This window comes from Pelobates fuscus, chromosome 5 (genome assembly GCF_036172605.1).
Source record: "Pelobates fuscus isolate aPelFus1 chromosome 5, aPelFus1.pri, whole genome shotgun sequence".
Lineage (NCBI taxonomy): Eukaryota > Metazoa > Chordata > Amphibia > Anura > Pelobatidae > Pelobates > Pelobates fuscus.
The window spans coordinates 184,457,598-184,476,173 of record NC_086321.1 but is presented as its reverse complement, the minus strand read 5'-3'; the positions used below and the strand labels follow the sequence as shown (position 1 = coordinate 184,476,173).

The 18,576-nt window shown below is 44.2% G+C and overlaps 1 protein-coding gene across 2 annotated transcripts in view; it reads left to right on the top strand.

The window, feature by feature from the left end:
* NFATC4 (nuclear factor of activated T cells 4) overlaps window positions 1–10,116 on the top strand; it is an 81,156-nt gene extending 71,040 nt beyond the window's left edge. For both annotated transcript variants that reach the window (XM_063454831.1, XM_063454832.1), the window contains exons 10-11: window positions 6,411–7,565; window positions 9,169–10,116. In XM_063454831.1, the coding sequence (XP_063310901.1) occupies window positions 6,411–7,565; window positions 9,169–9,227 (1,214 nt within the window). In that variant the 3' untranslated portion in view covers window positions 9,228–10,116. The remainder of the gene's footprint in view (window positions 1–6,410; window positions 7,566–9,168) is intronic.
* Window positions 10,117–18,576: the final 8,460 nt, after the last annotated feature.

Genomic DNA, 18,576 nt, shown 5'->3' with positions numbered 1-18,576 from the left:
ATACAATGTGATAGTATGTAATCTGATCATGTCAGCTCCCCTCACACACTTGCAAGTCCCACAGACCATGGAAAAATAGGCCACACGGATGGGATACGCCCATGATAGGCCACATGACACGGAAGGACAGTGACACTAAAGAGCCCCCAGGAGCCGTAATTGAAACCTGGCTCTAGGCCCAAACCCAAGCCCGTGCACCACACGTAAGCAAGATGCAGCCAAATAAAATACTAAATAAACTGAGCCCAGAAGGGCGCCAACTGCCACGTAAATGGAGGAAAATACTTTCTCCACTTCCCCAAGTGTGGAATACCCACACGAGATCTCCAAAGGAGATACCCTGTACATAGTTATCCCACCCTCCCTAAGTTACTTACCCTTAACCCCACCACTACTATGATTGCTCAAATACCTAAATACAACATACAAACTACGCAACTCAAACCACTATCATTCAATTTATAGAGATGGTAGCCCAAGGCTCCGCCACTATAATCTAGGAGGTCAAACAAGGGAAGCATATAAAACACAGCAAGAGGTAGGGGGACAGAAGTTCCCCACAAAACACAAAACAAAACAAAAGCAAACCAAGGGCATACCGCCCCATTACAGACGCAATTTTAAAAACTTAAATAAGTAAAGTATGAAAATACAAACCATTAATGCACGTGGCCTAAACACGCCACACAAAAGGAGGCTTCTCCTTGAAGATGCGAATCGCGCAAAGGTAGATGTACTCTGCGTACAAGAGACGCACTTTGTCCACAATAGGGTCCCTAGCTTTGCCAACAGAGACTACCCTGTACAATACCATTCAACATATTCCACTAAATCGCGAGGGGTCTCCCTCCTTGTTCACAAATCGGTATCATTCGAACTCCTAACCCTTAAAAAAGATGCGCAAGGCAGATACCTGATATTATACTGCACACTAAATAATGTATTGTACACTTAGGTGGGAGTATTTGGACCTAATATCAACCAGAGAAATTTTCTGAATAAAGTCCTCAACAAAATTCAAACCACCCAAAAACAGTCTATAATCCTGTGTGGAGACCTAAACCACATAATGCAACCTAAGCTTGACACCACATTAACAGACAAGTCACCCAGGCTCAAACAATTGCGTAAACAAGCGGCAGAAATTATGAAACTACTAACAGACCATGATCTATATGACACATGGAGGTCCCAATACCCCAATGGCCGAGAATACACATTCTACTCCCCGGTACATGGCACGTACACGAGAATAGACTATATATTTACATCTGGGAACCTGCTTCCGCACATAGAACACAGTGGGATAGGGAATATTGTTTGGTCCGACCACGCCCCGGTACATCTATCCCTAAGGGACGCATTCCACTTCCGTGGGACAACACAATGGCGTCTAAACTACACCCTCTTCTTGGGTATCAACCTCACACCGTCCCCACATAAACTACACAAGGCAAACTATACAAAACTACTGAACGCAATTAGATGCCAACTCCAAAGCTGGAAAGGGAAATATGTCTCCTGGTTAGGCAGAATCGCGGCAGTAAAAATGATGGTTCTGCCGAAACTGCAATACTTATTCAGAACCCTTCAGATTAGAGTGCCGACACATTTCCTCACGGAAGCCCAACGATCACTGAACCAATTTATTTGGGAGGGGAAAAGACCCAGAATTGCAGCAAGCATATTGTATAGACCCTTTAAGGCGGGGGGAATGGGAGTACCAGATGTAGTGAAATATTATATCGCAGCCATGCTAAATACACTCATGTCCACGTTCCACCACAAGATACCGCACATCTGGAGCTTAATAGAAGCGGCACACACAGATGGGGTTCTACTACCCACGCTCATTTGGATACCCAAACATAAACGACCAAAATATAAAGACATATGCCCCACAACGGAGGCAACACTCCATGTATGGGACAAATACTATAAAAAACAATACTCAGCGGCACACATATCCCCAGCCCTACAGATCCAAGCTCTAAAAATTCTAATCCCGGGATTTGATTGCGGAGTATGGAACAGATGTGGCATCGTCAATCTCTCCCAACTAATGACAAAAGGCCGACTATCGGACTTTACAACGTTAGTTGATACATTTAGTATTCCAACTAAAGCATACTTCTCATACTTGCAACTACAGTCTTGGGTGCACACGCATCTGAAACTGCATAAGTCACAAAGCCAGAGCTATGTGCCCACTGATATAGAAAACTTATGCACAACACGCAAACCCCCCAAACGGATGCTGTCATTTCTATATAAAATACTCCAGGAAAACGAACACGTAGAGAAACTAAGCTACGTGAGAGCGTGGGAAAAAGAACTAAATCAAAACTTCCCAGACAAGATATGGTCTAAGGCCCTTACCGCACACAAACACCTAACTCTGAATGCATCCCACATAGAAACTAGCAGAAAGGTGTTGTACCGCTGGTATATGGTACCAACCAGGCTACACAAAACAGATAGAGGCAAGTCAGCTGACTGCTGGAGATGCAAAAAAGCAGCGGGTACAATGACCCACATATGGTGGTCATGTCCGGCGCTCAAATCATTTTGGGAGGGCATATCAAACGCCATAAAGGAGGCAACAGGTACTGTACTGCCTCACACACCAGAAACGTACCTACTACTGGTAATGCCACAAAAAATGCATAAGGATGACCAATATTTAGCCTACCACACAATTATTGCAGCACTCACAACAATTGGTAGAACATGGCTAAATACAAACCCCCCTAGCGTTGACCAATGCATCAACTCAATAGACACCACTAAGAAATACGAAATAGAAGCACGACGATTACGGACCACGAACAAATACTGGCAAGCGGCATGGGAAAAATGGGACAAATGGCGCACGGCAACCAGATCGCAAACTTTAACGCATGCCTCAAGCTAACACACTTTCATCCACATTTCCCTGCGCAGCAAGTACCGAGGAAAGTGATCGACCCCCCCCTCCCTGCCCCCCTCTCTCTCCCCCCCCCCATTCCCCTTATTATGTTATATTTGTCAGTTATTATATTTGTCAGCTAGATAGGAAACGGGAACAGTTGCAGACTTATGTGTGACATTCGTTTGTATGTCCCTGAAATGTACTTGATGACAACATGATATGCTTCTGATGTAAGCTATATTCGATGTAACTGTACTCGCTATCTACACTAAAAATTCAATAAAATATTAAATATAAAAAAAACAAAAAAAAACAGTGGTGTATTAAAATACTGTTTTTGGTTGGATTAAACCTTTAGGAAATGAAGGCTGTTTCTCCTTCTACCGTCATATTAATGAGATGTTCTTGAGATAAATACTTTAAATATAATTAATTTATGGCTAAAATGTGCTCTGTCATATTTAACTACATGTGTATAAAACAATGGCGTGTTTTAAATATTTCCTGGGGTACCCAAGTAATGTTACACTTTTACAAGATTATGTATTGATTAAAGCAGTGTATCGCATGTTTATGTTACAATCTGTCTCATCACAACAGATACCGTGTTAATAACTGGCTTTCCTGGTGATCTGGTACTGAATCCTTTTCAGACAAATATTATAGGTCCAAGAGTAGTGGGAGTTTGAGCACAGGACTTTTTTTTTGTTTTTTTTTTGTTTGTTTTTTAATATTATAGGTCTACAGATGGCCGCTTCATCTAAACTTGAAAAATATGTCAAAGAGAACTAAGAAATACCTAAATACATAATCCCCTGCAGGCATGACAGACATTCAAGATTATAACTGTCATATGTAAAAGTCAGTTTGCAATTGCTTAAACAGTAGGTGTTTAGGCCACAGACACTCCAAGGAACCAATTTACTTTGTGTGCTAGGTTAGGGGTTATTCTCTTGCACCTTTTATGTTCACTCTCCCTACTTTAAATGGTAATCCAAATGTGGGCCCCTTGCTCATAGTGCCTAGAGGGGCATCAGCTATACCTCTAGACAAGGCCTAACAAGGCTGGGATCTGGGATTGCTGTATCTGTCGCGCTTAGAGAACTGGGCTGCATTTCGGCAGTGGCGGACCTATTGAGTGGGATGAGTCTGATATGCAAATGGTCTAGGTTCTCTTTGTAATGGCACTAGATTAGCTAAAACCAGCTTGAGATCTGAGAAGGGACCCACCGAAGGACAAGCTACTTGAGCCGTTGTCCGTGCTTCGTATGAAATGTGATGCCCTGTAGTGTTCTGCATTTATATAGAGCAGGATGGACAAAGATTAAGTAAGTAGGTGCAAAGGGAGTACATGGTTATTCAGGAAGATATTTTCATTTGCACAGAACAGACCTTAACTGTACTCTTTATAGTGTTTATCATTATGTCTGGTGTGCAGCACACTCAGCAATGTAACACATCTGTAGATTTGGTCTCCATTAAAAACACACTGTTAAGTTGAATATGACTGGATGTTTGTAGACATGTAGTACAGACCCACACTTCCATGATCTGCTTTTATCATAAGCGTATGGAGAGAAGTGATAACATATAGATGTATTGGGCCTTTGATACAGTTCCGCACGAACAGTTGCTACCGTGTTTCTCCGAAAATAAGACCGGGTCTTATATTAATTTTAGTCACAAAAAACACACTAGGGCTTATTTTCAGGGTAGGGCTTATTTATTTACGGGACCCGTATGTACATTGAACAACATTTAAACAACTTTTCTTCAAATACCGGTACATAAAACAAAAAACAAACAGCTTTATTCGTTTTTGATAATTACCGTACCGGTAGAAGAAGAAGTTCGGCTGTGATGACGTCAGCCTGCTCCGTGCACTAAAGAGGGAGGGGGGCGCAGATGTCCGCGGGAGGAGAGGAGGAAAAAGAAGAGCCAAGATCCCTGACTGACACGCGCACAGTCGGAAGCCGCCTCCCCCTCCCGCCTTCACCCAGTGCGATGTCACAGAACATGGCAGCCGTTGTGTGGTGAAGCGGGTTCGGGTGCTGGTCGCAGTGTTTGGCCCGGGGGCCGGTTCGCTATGAGCGCGCTGGGGGTTATGGTGACGGACAGGCCCGGGAGGATGTCGTGGCGGTGTCTGGGTGACAGCGGCGGGCGGTGTTGAATCCCCGGACTGTGTTGGTGCTGCAGCCCCCGTTATAGAGCCAGTCTGTCAGCCGGTGTCCGCGCTGTGTAACCTCCCCCAGAGACCCTCACACCGCCCGGCTCTGACATGGCACGGCAGCCGGCACTGCGCCCCCTGGGCCTCGCTCTCTGCATCATACTGGCTCTGGGCAGAGGCCAAGCCTGAAACAGGTGCAGGTAAGCAACCCTGAGCAGCTAGGACTGCAACTCACATCACTCAGTGTATAGTAATTATACCTGGGACAGCCCTCCACCTCCATACCATGGAAACTGGCTGACTGGGACTGCTAACACTACTGTCATATGGCAGCTAGGACTGCAACTCACATCATTCACATCAGTCAGTGTAATTATCAGCCGGGAGGAGAGAAGAGGACCTCCGGCGGGGCAGCGGTGGGTGCAAACAAGTTTTCCACGTACCGGTAGATTGCCTAGGTCTTATTTTCGGTGTAGGGTTTATATTGCAGCCCACCCCGATAATCCAGCTAGGGCTTATTTTCGGAGTAGGGTGTATTTTCGGGGAAACACGGTATTATAACTGAAATTAGTCTTTTTAATGAAAAATGTGTTCTTGCACATTGACTTAAACATAGACTGCATATAATAGTTGCAAATGGAAATGTTTCTGTTTGGTCTAAACAAGTAAGTTGAGTGCCCCAGAGTTCTGTCCTTAGTCCACTTCTTTTTAATCTTTTTATAAATGATCTTGAAGTAGTCATTGAAAGTCATGTGTTGATATTTGCAGATGACACAAAACATGGTAAGATAATACAGTCTGAACATGATACAACTTCTCTACAGAGGGATTTGGATGTCTGCTTAGGGAAGAGGACAGGTTCTTTACAGAAAAAAACCAATAAAGATGTGGAATTCTCTACTAAAAGAAATTTTCTTATCAAAATAAAAACGACGATGTTTTTTTGCTTGGATGGTTTTGCAAAAACAGTATATTTAGGGGTATAATTAATGTTTATTAATCTGTTGGCGTAATATAAATCACAATAATAATAATAATAATAATAATATGTTGTTGATCCAAGGAGAAATCTGATTGTTGTTATAAAGAGATGTTTTTCCCTTTTTGTGTCATAATTGGAAATCGCTACAATTTGGCTTTTCTTTTGCCTTCTTTTGAAGGTTAAAGTTTATGGACTTGAGTATTTTTTCAACCTTAATTGCTATATAACTATGTAAAAAGAATCAAAGAAAAAACATAATTGCTGCAATTATTTTCTAACATTGCTTTAATCATTTTCTTCCATTTTCTTATTATCAGCTGATATATATTTTTTTCTCTCTCTCTTTCCAGTCATATTTAAAGAGGAACCTGTCCCAGAGTCTGGCTTGCAAACATATCCTTCTGTCTCTCTTCCTCCTCCATGCCATATTCCTTTAGAGGTGGGACAGATGGAACTAGGCACTTCCTATGTACCACCTTTACAAACTAACTTGTGTGACACTCCCATGGAAGTGTCACCATATTACGCCACTCAACACCAAGAACGAGGATACCCAGGTGGCCATGATTGCACTGTGGGCAGTAATTCCTTCTTGGGGTGCTACTTTAATCCTCCAGTACCTCCTGAGTTTAAATGCCCTCCATCTTATTCTGAAAATGGAAGTGATGTCTCACTTTCTTTGCCCTTTTTATCTAACACCAATTCTCAACTTCCTCCCAGCCCAGTTCCCTGGTCCCCACAGCCATGCTCATCCCAATCTACAAGTCCCTCACCTTTTAGTGGTCCTTTACTGCCCCATTTAACATCACCCAACAAGATGGAGGAAATAACAACAGGATCTCATCAACATTATCTATCTTCTCCGATGCTGTCCAGTTTAGAATTTGATCCTAGTACTAACCATTTTCAGCCAGGTTATCAACTTTTCCCAGCCTGTGCCCCTCCATCATACACTACATTAAATAATGGAGACAGATCAGATCCAACACAACATGAACACACATCCTCATCAGATGTCATCAGGTCAGAGTGTTCTTCCAACCAACAGTTTTCAACTAACTCTTTAATAAACCATGAAGCCCATCCCATGAACTCAAAAGCTGAAGAAGAAATTAAAGCAGTTGGTCATTCAAGATTCCCTACAGCTAATTCCACATTACCTGTTTCTAAAGAAGATGGAGTTTCCCAAACATTTCCTACTTACCAAAGCCTTTCTTCTTGTAGTTCCGCTGCACTAACATCTTTCTGTAATTCCACACACCCTTCTGCCTTCTCCACACCCCCATCTCCAGTCTCAAGTGTCACTAGTCATAACTTAGAGCGGCCCTCAGATGTCACCCATGGTCTGTCACAAAACCAAAATGAAGAGTCCTGTTACCAATCCCCTGGTGGGGAATACTGCAAGACTGCAGACAGTGAGAGAAGAGATACAGTTAAAGATGATGGTCAACAGTTTGCAAGCCCATTTCACCCTATTCCAATCCAGGGGATCACACTAGAAGAAGGTAAATTATGAATGTGGATACAATTCCTCAGAATGTTTTAATAAAAGATATTTGATTTTAGAGCTGTAGAGTTTAGGGATAGATTAAAGTAGTGTTGTGGATGTCAAATGTGTTGGTGACACTATCATGGTATGATTGTTATACGGTTGAACATTTACATTGTGCAGCAAATGTTTTCTTTCTGAGCGGCACAGTGAGATGTGCATGGATCAATCCCAGAATGCCTAGGATGTGGCTGTGACCTTTACTTTGTGCCAATTCTGCTAGTAATTGTGGACAGGCTCCTTGCAAATGGATATTTGCTGCAATCCTCAGTTTACAATAATATGCAATCAATACATTCCTTAGCTGCAAATAATCATTAGGCTAGATTGGATCATTTCTAAGATGGTAACATGTCAGTTTTCAGTGAAGGGCAGAAATTAATCATTTGAAGACTTTGATGAAATGAATGAGAAAAAATATAAATGGTGATAAATACAACAAAAAAACTTGCAACGTTAGATAATCCACAGCAATATGTAACTGTATCTGAAGCTGAAAGTCTGGATTGACCAATTTCCTCCATATGGAAGAAAAAAACACCTCTGTCCAAAGATAAGGATAAATAAATTACCTGTATTTATCCGTATCCTTATCCTTGGATTGAGTAGTTTTTCTTCAATATGTAGGGGATCTGTAAACCAGTTTGTCATTAAAAACTGTCGTGCCTTCAGTCAGTCACCATTAAAGGGTTTATTCGTCAAACTCCACATTGGGGGGGAATTTCAATTCAAATGGTGAAATCCAGGCTAAATAACTCAAGATGTGACTGGCTGAGTTTGAGATGTGTATATCAGCTCTTTCAGCCTGCATTTTGCAATTTAGAATGTAACTTGCTACAATTTTGAGTTTAGTGAATAACCATGCTTATGTGTAAGCAAACCTCTACAGGTTTTTGTCAAGGCTTGAAAAAGAACTATACGTGTCGAAACTGTTGCCATTTAATGGTGGCTGAATAAAGACTCACTAAATTAATTTAAGGTGTCATAATTACTGAGTTCTCTTTGTGGTTGTTGGAGGTACTTCTCTGCACTGTTAAAGAAATACTCCAAGCACTATAACCATTATAGACTGGTGAAGTGTTAATGTTACGAGGAGTGCCCAGGTGCCTTCTCGGGGTAAATTGTCAAACCATTTAGCAAAGTTAAACTACTTTCTTGGGGTCCACCAGGTGCTTGCCACTGATTCCTCTGTCAGGCTGTAGTACTTGGAGTGTTCCTTTAAGGTGCATGGAAAGTAAAAAAAACTTCACAATAAATTAACAACATTGGAACAATTTTCATTACAGACTGATGTACCCTTTTAAGAGGTTATGGTGTAGAAGGCGAATTACAATGTAAAAATATAATTAACAGTTTAAGCGGTGGAGCAAAGAATAACACATTGATCTGGTACCCATATGGTTAAAATTATGCTGTTTTATAGAACAGCTTTTCAGCAGATATATCTAAAAAGGCTTGAATAAATTAAATTACAGCTACATATGATACATGGTGAACTTGGCTATCAAATCGATATCAGATGATTATAAAAACTGTTGTTTTTTTTCTCCCTCTTACAGTAAGTGAATTTATAGGTCAAGACCTGAGCAGATTTCCCAACCCACAACCGAAAGATTAAATCTTGGTACAAGAACAATTTAAATATTCCTGGTTGGCTCCATGAATGGACTGATACATGAACCACATATCAACAATTGGCAGATGTTTCCAGAACTTGCAGATCTAGGTTTTCATGTACCTCAAAATGTTCAAAACAGTGCTCCTAACAAAGAGAGAAGATTTATGTGTGCAAACAGGTGGTTTATGTAAACATCACAACATTCACAAAGCAGCAACCAAGGCATGAAATGTATCTGCAGACAAAGATCTCTCTGTCATATAGCCATATAGTGCCTACAAAGATATCACTCTCCAATGCTTTTTATACTTGTGTCTGGCTTTAATGATTCCAGGCATTAAGCAACATATACTGAACATGGCACAATTCATACTGTCAGAAGAATAAGATTCGGGAAATTGGGTAACAATATTTTCAGAATGCTTCTTTTAGAAAAACAAGTTCCTCTGTTTGAAAGTTAGGCTCTGCAAGTATTTGGGACATCAGCCACATTCCAAGTACATTAAGCTGGAGTTTACAGTGCAGTCCTGCTTTGTATGAACCCTGTAGGGTCCTGTATTTTTACATTAGGTTTGGCCTAAAGGTAGATCCCCACCTGATGCTGCCAAAGGATCATGGGAGATGTTGTGTTACAATATGCCCATCTCTCCCTCACCCCTTTGTGGTGGAAGGCCTCAGGTACACCCTGTTACTGTCACTCACAGCAGTTTGTCACCAGTGTGCTATTGTATCCAGTGGAGCACTAAATTATGGAATATTGCAGACGTAACACTTCCCCCATGAGAAGGGATTTATGTATATTTATATGTGTATTTGTATTATTTTTATATATGCGTACAATTGTATGTTTGTATTTTGCAATCAAACAATCAATTAAAATATTTTAAAATCTGCAGTTAAGGTCTGCTGCATGGGTTTGATGTTGTTTCAAGTATTAGATGAATTAACAGACAATGTCGAACTCTAAGATGCAAATAGTTGCATTAGAGTGATGAAGAGATCATATGAACAATGCAACTGAAAAACATGCATTAGTTAACTAAGAAAACTTAGCAACAGTAATACACAGGGGTTAGCCAAGAGACACTTAAAGGATTGTTCAGTGCCCTAACGGGATTAAACGTTCTGCATCTTGCTACCCTCACATTATATGTCTTCTCCATTTTAATATACCATCCCCCACACCAACCTATTTGTGCATATTTCCATACAAATGTGTATATGCGATTGCATATGTAATTAGTGTATATTTATAAATCCCAACTGCCCCTGTGTAAATAAGATACAATATTCTTGTTCTAAATTACATTTTAGTTGTGTAAATTTATACTAGTAAGTCACCTAAAATTTCTTAGAGCATCCCTGCACCTGGTAACACCCCCACTGACACCTAAAAAAAACAGTGTCCCTTTTTGTCCATTTTAAATGTTGGGAGGTATGTGTATGTGCCATTGTATAATCTCGTTCAAGGGGCCAGAGCATGGGCTGAGCCAGCGCCAGCGGACCCGTGTGGTGCTGAAATAAAGGTAAGTTTATTACCTTTTTAAGAGGGGCAAACCTAAATTATGTTTTTAACACCATAGGGACAGGAATAAGCATTTGTATTCCTGACCCTATAGTGTCCTTTTAAATGCATTTTCTTTGTTTATTTTGGAATTCATTCTAGTATGTCCATGACATCAGTTTGTGTATGCTGGTACATATTTGTATTGAGGGTCTGTATGTGTGTGTAAAAGCATGGTCATATTAGGACCATATTAGGACACTGCGACCCGGTATGTAGCCACTGTGGCCAGCCTCTTCTCCTGGGGGGCCCAGGAGCCGGCCACCTCAGGGTCCCCCGAGACTGGCCCTGCTGTCACCCGCTGGGCGCGCGAGGGAGCACTCTCCCTGGCTGAGTGCGTCCTCTTCAGCTCCGTCGCGCACCGCTCTGATGCCGGAGCGCTTCCGGCGCCGGCATTCCTACGCAGCGCGCAAGGGAGCTGATGAGGAAGCACTCAGCCAGAGAGAGTCTGTTAGTGAGTGTGTGTTTGTCAGTGAGAGTGTATGTTTTGTAAGTGAGTGTGTATGTCTGTCTGTCGCTGAGTGTGTCTCTGTCAGTAAATGTGTGTGTCTGTTAGCTAGTGTGTATGCGTCTGTTCGTGAGAGTGTGTTTGTGTGTCTTCAGCACTTACCTTTCTCCAGCGCCGGACTCCCTTGGCGCTGGGGATCCCTCCGCCTCTCAGCTCCGAATGCGCATCCGCGGCAAGAGCCGCGCACGCATTCAAACCGCACATAGGAAAGCATTACTCAATGCTTTCCTATGGACGATCACGGAAGCTCCTCTAGCGGCTGTCAATGAGACAGCCACTAGATGCTGGATTAACCCTCAGTAAAACATAGCAGTTTCTCTGAAATTGCTATGTGTTCAGCTGCAGGGTTAAAACTAGAGGGACCTGGCACCCAGACCACTTCATTGAGCTGATGTGATCTGGGTGTCTGTAGTGGTCCTTTAAGTGTGTGTGCATCTGCATGCACTGGCGTACATACCGCAGTCGCAGGGGTCGCAGCCCTGCAACCCCTGCGACCAGGTGCCCGCCGCCATGTGTTGCGGCCCCGGCCCGCGCAAAGTAAGCACGGGGAGGGAGGGGGCCCACGGATCAATTTTCGCACCGGGACCCCATGGGTCATGTGTACGCCACTGTTGTGAACACAGGGGCATCTAGAAAAGCTATAGTGGGAAAGGAGTAATGGGGGCAGTAGTGGGGGACAGGGGAGGAATAGAGGATGTAGTGGGTAGCAGGGGTTGTAGTACGTGTAGGGGGTTATAGGGATTGTAGTGTGTAACAGGGGTTGTAGCATGTATAGGGAGTAATAGGGTTTTGTAGTATGTGTAGGGGGTAATAGTGGTTGTAGGGGTTAATAGCGGTTGTAGCATGTGTAAAGGGTAATAGGAGTTGTAGTGGGTAACAGGGGTTGTAGTATGTGTAGGGGGGGATAGGGCTGTAGTATGTGTAGGGGTAACAGGGGTTGTAGTATGTGTAGGGGGGGGATAGGGCTGTAGTATGTGTAGGGGGGATAGGGGTTGTAGTATGTGTAGGGGGTAATGGGGCTGTAGTGAGTGATAGGGGTTGTAGTATGTGTAGGGGCGATACGGGTTGTAGTATGTGTAGGGGGTAATAGGAGCTGTATTATGTGTAGGGGTGATAGTATGTGTAGGGGGCAATAGGGGTTGTAGTATGTGTAGGGGGTGTTAGGGATTGTAGTATGTGTAGGGGTGATAGGGGCTGTAGTACATGTAGGGGGTGATAGGGTCTGTAGTATATGTAGGGGTTATAGGGGTTGTATTATGTGTAGGGGTGGTAGGGGCTGTAGTGTGTGTAGGGGGTGATAGGGGTTGTAGTGTGTGTGTAGGGGTGATAGGGTATGTAGTGGGCAATAGGGGTTGCAGTATGTGTAAGGGGCGATAGGGGGTTGTAATATGTGTAGGGGTGGTAGGGGCTGTAGTATATGTAGGGGGTGATAGGGTCTGTAGTATATGTAGGGGTTATAGGGGTTGTATTATGTGTAGGGGTGATAGTATGTGTAGGGGGCAGTAGGGGTTGTAGTATGTGTAGGGGGTGTTAGGGATTGTAGTATGTGTAGGGGTGATAGGGGCTGTAGTATATGTAGGGGGTGATAGGGTCTGTAGTATATGTAGGGGTTATAGGGGTTGTATTATGTGTAGGGGTGGTAGGGGCTGTAGTGTGTGTAGGGGGTGATATGGGTTGTAGTGTGTGTAGGGGTGATAGGGGTTGTAGTATGTGTAAGGGTGATAGGGGTTGTAGTATGTGTAAGGGTGATAGGGGCTGTAGTGTGTGTAGTGAGCAATAGGGGTTGTAGTATGTGTAGGGGTGGTAGGGGCTGTAGTGTGTGTAGGGGTGATAGGGGTTGTAGTATGTGTAGGGGTGATAGGGGCTGTACATTGTGTAGGGGGCAATAGGGGTTGTAGTATGTGTAGGGGCTGTAGTATGTGTAGGGGTCATAGGGGTTGTAGTATGTGTAGGAGCTGTAGTGTGAGTAGGGGGTCATAGGGGTTGTAGTAGGTGTAGGGGCTTGGTGGATAATGGGTAATGGATGGATAGGAGCTGTTTGGGAAGCTTATATACCTAAAAAAAAACTAATTAAAACAAAAAAAAGCTAAATAAGGCATCCCCCCTCTCTAAGCCTTACCTTTGTCCATGAAGGGGGATAACATTTATCCTTGGTGGTGCAGAGAGTCCAACCTCCTCTTGGGCATGCGAGTGTCCAGAAGATATCCCTCCGTGGCCGGCCATGGAATTGCGGGACATGCTGCCTGAAACACTGATAGAGCAGCTCCGCACAGGGCTGCTCTGATCAGTTACAGGAGGCCTGCATGCTGTGCTCATTTCAAGGCAGATGCTCGGCTCCTGGAGCCTCTGCCAATGCTGCACTAGACAGGCACAGTGAGAGGCAGCCTGGTGGATTCTTTGGTAAGGCCCCTTGGCTGTCTCTCAGTGTGCTACGAAAGGGGCCGTCTCTGCTGACAGAAAGTACAGCACAGCCGACCAACGGGGAACTTCTGTAACAGCAGGGGCCTGCAGAAGTTCGTGCGGGCGCCTTTCTGAGTGCAGGCTGGCTGGGGAGCTTGTTAAACTCCCCATTTGCCATTACATTCTGCGCGGCGGGCGGCGGGCGGCGGGCGGGCCCCCCCAGAGCATCGGGCCCTCGATCCATACTAATTATAAAAATATATACTAATAGTTTAATTAGTAATTCATATCTAAAAACTAAATGTACTTGATTTTTATATGATCATTAATTAACAAATTGAGAATCATATATCCGGGCATCATATATAGCTTTAGTTCTCTGGAAGTAATTGTGAGCGCAAATGTAATATTTTTCCCCTAATCACATTTGTTTCATATACCCCGGTAGATACATTGTGGTTCTGGCTTGTTGCTATATCCCAGCAATGTGTTTGATATGTAAAAAAGCAGTATTGTACTTTTGTAACATAGAGGGACAAAGGTTTAAAAATAATATCAGGAAGTATTACTTTACTGAGAGGGTAGTGGATGCATGGAATAGCCTTCCAGCTGAAGTGGTAGAGGTTGACACAGTAAAGGAGTTTAAGCATGCGTGGGATAGGCATAAGGCTATCCTAACTATAAGATAAGGCCAGGGACTAATGAAAGTATTTAGAAAATTGGGCAGACTAGATGGGCCGAATGGTTCTTATCTGCCGTCACATTCTATGTTTCTATGTAGTTTAACCTTTGTTAGGCAATCTGAATAATCTGGTTTTATCATCAAGAATTCCACAAGTGTCATTAGCAACAGTGGGCATTTCTTATATTTAATCAATATTTAATGTACACTGCCTATTTTTTAAACGAATGCCAATATTTTTCTTCAGAGCAAACTTCAATTTCATTATCAAAATCAAGTAAACAAGTCTAATTAAACTCTCCTTATTATTGGAAAACTTGGCCTGTGGGGTGGGGTGATACTTTTCTCCATGCCATGAAAAAGCCGAACAGAATCGGCGAAAAGCGTTTTGGAATCACCTATATACTGTATGTATGATATTGATTTTAAAAGTGTATGTAATAAATATTATTTTTATTTGATATACATATATCTGGTGCATCTTCCATCCTGATAAAGAGGGAAGGAGTCATCCCAAAAGGACTCATATGCTCATTTACTTAGAGCCAGGTTACAGGCTGGCGAGAAGCAATCTTCACCTTTATATGCATGTTTGTATATTGTTATCCCAAGGATTTCAACACCAGGGCGAGTTTTCCCTGTTTTCTTTCTCTTTATTTTTGAGGATTACATTCTATCTGGATTTAAAGGTGTGTGTCACCTAAAGGACACAAGGCAAGAGTGATTAGAGCCAATCCTCAATAGGCTCTGAACCACGTGAGTGCTTCCTATTATATGGTATACAACCACGTCTTTCTGTACAGAGTACACTATATATTTCTCTATTTTTCCACAGTTACATAATATCTTCTATACCCCTAAAGAATTCTGGGGAGTAAGTGAATACTGTTTAGCGCTACACACTATCACTACTGCATACTGGTTATGTAAATAGTGTATTTTTCACATTTGATCACGATAGGATTGGAATTCCTATTTTTTTGTGTGAGAGCTGCTGCATTATAAGAGCACTTGTTGTAATTTGTTTAAAGCGCCTGTTAACACAGAACATTTTTGCTATATTGGATCTGTGGAATGTGCTGAAACAACAAATCTGATTCACTTAGGCCCCACCTTGGAACTAGCAGGACTTAAATATTCTGCTCTTGTCAGTGGCATACTAAGGGGGGGGCAGCGGGGGCGGTCTTTGCCGCCCCTGTCTCTTATGTAAAGGGACCGGCCGCTTACGTGAGTTTCCTATCCAGCAGCAGCAGGGTCCTCTGTTCTCGCGATCTGCGAGAGCATTGCCGCAGGTTGCTATGACAACCCGCGTCAACGCTCTTGCGGATCGAACAGAGGACCCTGCTGCTGCTGGATGGGAAATGAGCTTTGAGAGTACTGGGCCCCTCTTCACTGCCCAACTAAAGCTGTACCACCAGTCGAGGAGGACAGGAGGGACAGGTAAGTGTCAGGGAGGGGGAGGGGCAAACCATACACACTGCTCACCTTCCCAGCACTTATTCCACACAACACACACACACTGCATTACTATACACACACTGTAAACACTATACACACTGCATACATTATATACACACTGCATTCACTATATACACACTGCATTCACTATACACACACTGCATACACTATACACACACTGCATTCACTATACACACACTCCCTACACCATACACTATACACACACTCCATACACTATACACACACTGCATTCACTATACACACACTGCATTCACTATACACACACTCCATACACCATACACTATACACACACTCCATACACTATACACACACTGCATTCACTATACACACACTGCCAGGGCCGGCGCTACCTGTTAGGTGGACTAGGCAGCCGCGTAGGGTGCCCTTTTGGAAGGGGCGCCGCCAGGAGCACGGGCCCCCTCATGCTGCAGCCGCCCGAGCGCTCTGTAGAGAGCCTCAGGCGGCTGAAGCTTTGCCCGGGCTGGTGCGTCCATGAGGGTGCACCGCCCGGGTGCAGCATGAGGAGAGGGGCTGATGGGAGGGAAGCGCTCAGCGCGCCCTCCTGTCACTCCCTCACTGTAGCGTGGCCGAGCCCTGTATGGTCCGCGGGTACAGGGAGCATCTGTCTCCTGTACCTGGCCGGACTAACAGGAAGTGCACACTGAGTCCGGCCGGGTACAGGAAACAAAAGCTCCCTGTACCCGCGGACCATACAGGGCTCGGCCACGCTACAACAGAGGGGGGGGGGAGAAATAAATTGACAGGGAGGGTGGGAGAAAGAAATTGACAGGGAAGGGGGGGAGATATTGACAGGAAAGGGGGGGAGAAATTGACAGGGAGGGGGGAGAGAAAGAAATTGACAGGGAGGGGGAAGAGAAAGAAATTGACAGGGAGGGGGAAGAGAAAGAAATTGACAGGGAGGGGGAAGAGAAAGAAATTGACAGGAAGGGGGAAGAGAAAGAAATTGACAGGGAGGGGGAAGAGAAAGAAATTGACAGGGAGGGGGAAGAGAAAGAAATTGACAGGGAGGGGGAAGAGAAAGAAATTGACAGGGAGGGGGAAGAGAAAGAAATTGACAGGGAGGGGGGGGAGAAAGAAATTGACAGGGAGGGGGGGAGAAAGAAATTGACAGGGAGGGGGGGAGAAAGAAATTGACAGGGAGGGGGGGAGAAAGAAATTGACAGGGAGGGGGGGGGGAAGAAATTGACAGGGGGGGGGGAAGAAATTGACAGGGAGGGGGGGGAAAGAAATTGACAGGGAGGGGGGGGAAAGAAATTGACAGGGAGGGGGGGGGGGAGAAATTGACAGGGAGGGGGGGGGGAGAAATTGACAGGGGGGGGAGAAAGAAATTGACAGGGAGGGGGGGAGAAAGAAATTGACAGGGGGGGGAGAAAGAAATTGACAGGGAGGGGGGGGAGAAAGAAATTGACAGGGGGGGGAGAGAAAGAAATTGACAGGGAGGGGGGGGAGAAAGAAATTGACAGGGGGGGGAGAGAAAGAAATTGACAGGGGGGGGAGAGAAAGAAATTGACAGGGAGGGGGGAGAGAAAGAAATTGACAGGGAGGGGAATTAACGGGGAGGGAGGGGGAGAAGAGAGTGACAAGGGAGGGAGAGGGGGGAGAAGAGAGTGACAAGGGAGGGGGGAGAGATTGACATCCATCACACACACACACACACACAATCACACACAATGCACCCCTTACACGCAGAAAAACACACAATGCATTACACACACACAATGCATCACACACACACAAGCAATGCAACCCTTACACACAATGCATCCCTTACACACACAGAAACACACAAGTCCTTACACACACTCAATGCACCCCTTACAGACGCACACACTGCATCCCGTACATAAACAGAAACACACCTTGCAACCCTTACACATATAAACACAGATTCACACAATGCATTCCTTACACACATATCAGGACATCCCCTACACACTCCACCCCCTGTGAACAAACTCATTGGTGGAACATGAAGGTGGACCCTGGGACCCAGACCTTGAGCTGTGTAAAGGGCCCCCCAAAAAATGGAGCTGCTTCCCGTTCTCCCAGAACATTGATTTTTGTGACCACAGTTACAAACAGCCTCCAGAGAGCCTGTTCTACACCAGACCAGTGGAGCCAGACTGCAGCTAGAGCCCATCATCATCCTCATCTGGTTGTAAGTAGGCAATCTAGTATATTATTTGTGGCACTAATCTCTAATTTACCTCACATTAAAGAAACACCATAGTCCCCAGAACCACTGCAGCTTAATGTAGTGGTTCTGGTATCCATAGCCTGTCCCTGCAGGCCTTTTAATGTAAACACGGCGGCACTGCAGCACTGGCGTTAGTTAACATGGCATATGGGTGGGGGGGGGGGGGGCGGCAAACTTTACTTTTGCCTAGGGCTGCAAAAATCCTTGCGCCGGCCCTGCACACACTATACACACACTGCATTCACTATACACACACTGTATACATTATACACACAAGCTGCATACATTATACACACAAGCTGCATTCACTACGCAAACACACACTTATATATGTGTATCTGTTTGTGTGTCGGTGTTTGTTTTGGTGTGTCTGTGTATCTGTATGTATGTGTCTGTATGCGTGCCTGTGTGTCTCTTTGTGTGTCTCTCTGTGTGTCTGTGTGTCTGTATGTGTGTTTGTATCTGTATGTGTGTCAGTATTTGTCTGTGTCTGTGTAT